The following is a 1,564-nucleotide window of genomic DNA, read 5'->3' on the forward strand; positions in this document are numbered from 1 at the left end:
ATGGTATAGTATTTAAATATATGCCTGAGAAACACATAATATTGGCTCTTTAAGACTTGTTTTACAACACAAGTACACCGCTCTTCGTCAGCCACATTCACACCTGAAACTCCACCCAGCACAAACAGTCTCAATATTCAAATACTGTTTGAGGTTTCTTTTTTCCGAGATCAGATGTGTTTAGGGTGGTATGGCCAAATTTACAAAAAAACCTATAAATGTGTTTGTTTTGTTTCCTGTTCAGACAGTCGGTCGGCTGACAGATGGGAGCCGCTTCCAGGAGTTTAAAGCTCGATATGGAACCACACTTGTTACTGGATTTGCAAAGATTCATGGGTAATTAAAAAGAAAACAAAACACCATTAAAATGACTTACTAAACATGAAACAAGTTGGATTTTGCTTTTTCAGTCTGAAACAACTGGATACTAAAAGTTACAGCATGTATGTTTGATTTTAGCCACCTGGTGGGAATAGTAGCCAACAACGGAGCGCTGTCGTATGAAGCTGCGCTGAAGGGAAGTCACTTCGTCCAGCTGTGTGACCAGAGAGACGTTCCGCTCCTCTTCCTCCAGAACACGGCACCTGCAGCGGCGCCGACTCTGTCCACAAGTCAGGTATTTACAAGCTCTTTAAAATTCCAAATATTTTAGATTTAGAGTTTTATGGAAGGGCAAATACCTTAGAAATGATGGGAATTAAACAGAATTTGTGYACAGATTGAATCCGTTTATGGTTCGTTCTTTGGTTTTTCTGTTTTCAAATCCTAAATGTAAAAATGTTAAATCAAACTAATGAAAAATCCACTATGTTTGATTTTTTTTTTTTTGCTTCAAAATAAAATCTGTTTGCTGTTTTAATATGTAGCGATACTGGAAATGATGGAAGTTGCCAAATAAGAAGAGTTTTCACTAAAAAATGGAAACTAATCCTAAAGATCTTGTCAGTGACTGCACTCAAACCTGATTCTGCATTCCTACGCAACATTATTGTGTTACCTTGCAATAATTTTTGTATTCCCTCACAAAAGATGCTTATCACTGTTGTGCCTGTTGGTTTATTAACAAATTCACATTCTCACCATAATACGACAGTTAGCTACTGCTTCAATTAAGCTTCAGATTGAATGTATCACAGCCACACATGGAGATATTTAATATGCAGGTATTTTAACACTGTGCAGCCACAAAATATCAACATCAATTTCTTAGACGTGTGGTGACACATCCTGTTATGGTAACAGGATATTTCAAAATAATAATTTTTTTCATAGACTTGAATAACCCTGTTCTATATACCTCCATGGATTTAATTCAGTTCATACAAAACATAAAACTTTAGTGAGGCAATGCAAACGTTTGCGTGAGAATGCAAAACGTTTTGCGAGGTAATGCAAAGATATTGCGAGGTAACGCAAAAGTATTGCAAGGTAACGCAAAGGTATTGCGAGGTAATGCAAAGGTATTGCGAGGTAACGCAAAGGAATTGCGAGGTAATGCAAAGGTATTGCGAGGTAACGCAAAGGTATTGCGAGGTAACGCAAAGGTATTGCGAGGTAACGCAAA

The 1,564-nt window shown here is 37.4% G+C and overlaps 1 protein-coding gene across 1 annotated transcript in view; it reads left to right on the forward strand.

Moving 5' to 3' along the window:
• Positions 1 to 1,564, forward strand: part of si:ch211-198n5.11 (methylcrotonoyl-coenzyme A carboxylase 2) — a gene marked incomplete in the record, with an annotated part of 14,622 nt that overhangs the window by 10,258 nt on the left and 2,800 nt on the right. Inside the window, 2 exon segments of the mRNA XM_014027079.1 lie at positions 245 to 336; positions 460 to 616. Coding sequence (XP_013882533.1) covers positions 245 to 336; positions 460 to 616 — 249 coding nt within the window.

The sequence above is a fragment of the Austrofundulus limnaeus genome, unplaced genomic scaffold (genome assembly GCF_001266775.1).
Source record: "Austrofundulus limnaeus strain Quisiro unplaced genomic scaffold, Austrofundulus_limnaeus-1.0 Scaffold614, whole genome shotgun sequence".
Classification (NCBI taxonomy): Eukaryota; Metazoa; Chordata; class Actinopteri; order Cyprinodontiformes; family Rivulidae; genus Austrofundulus; species Austrofundulus limnaeus.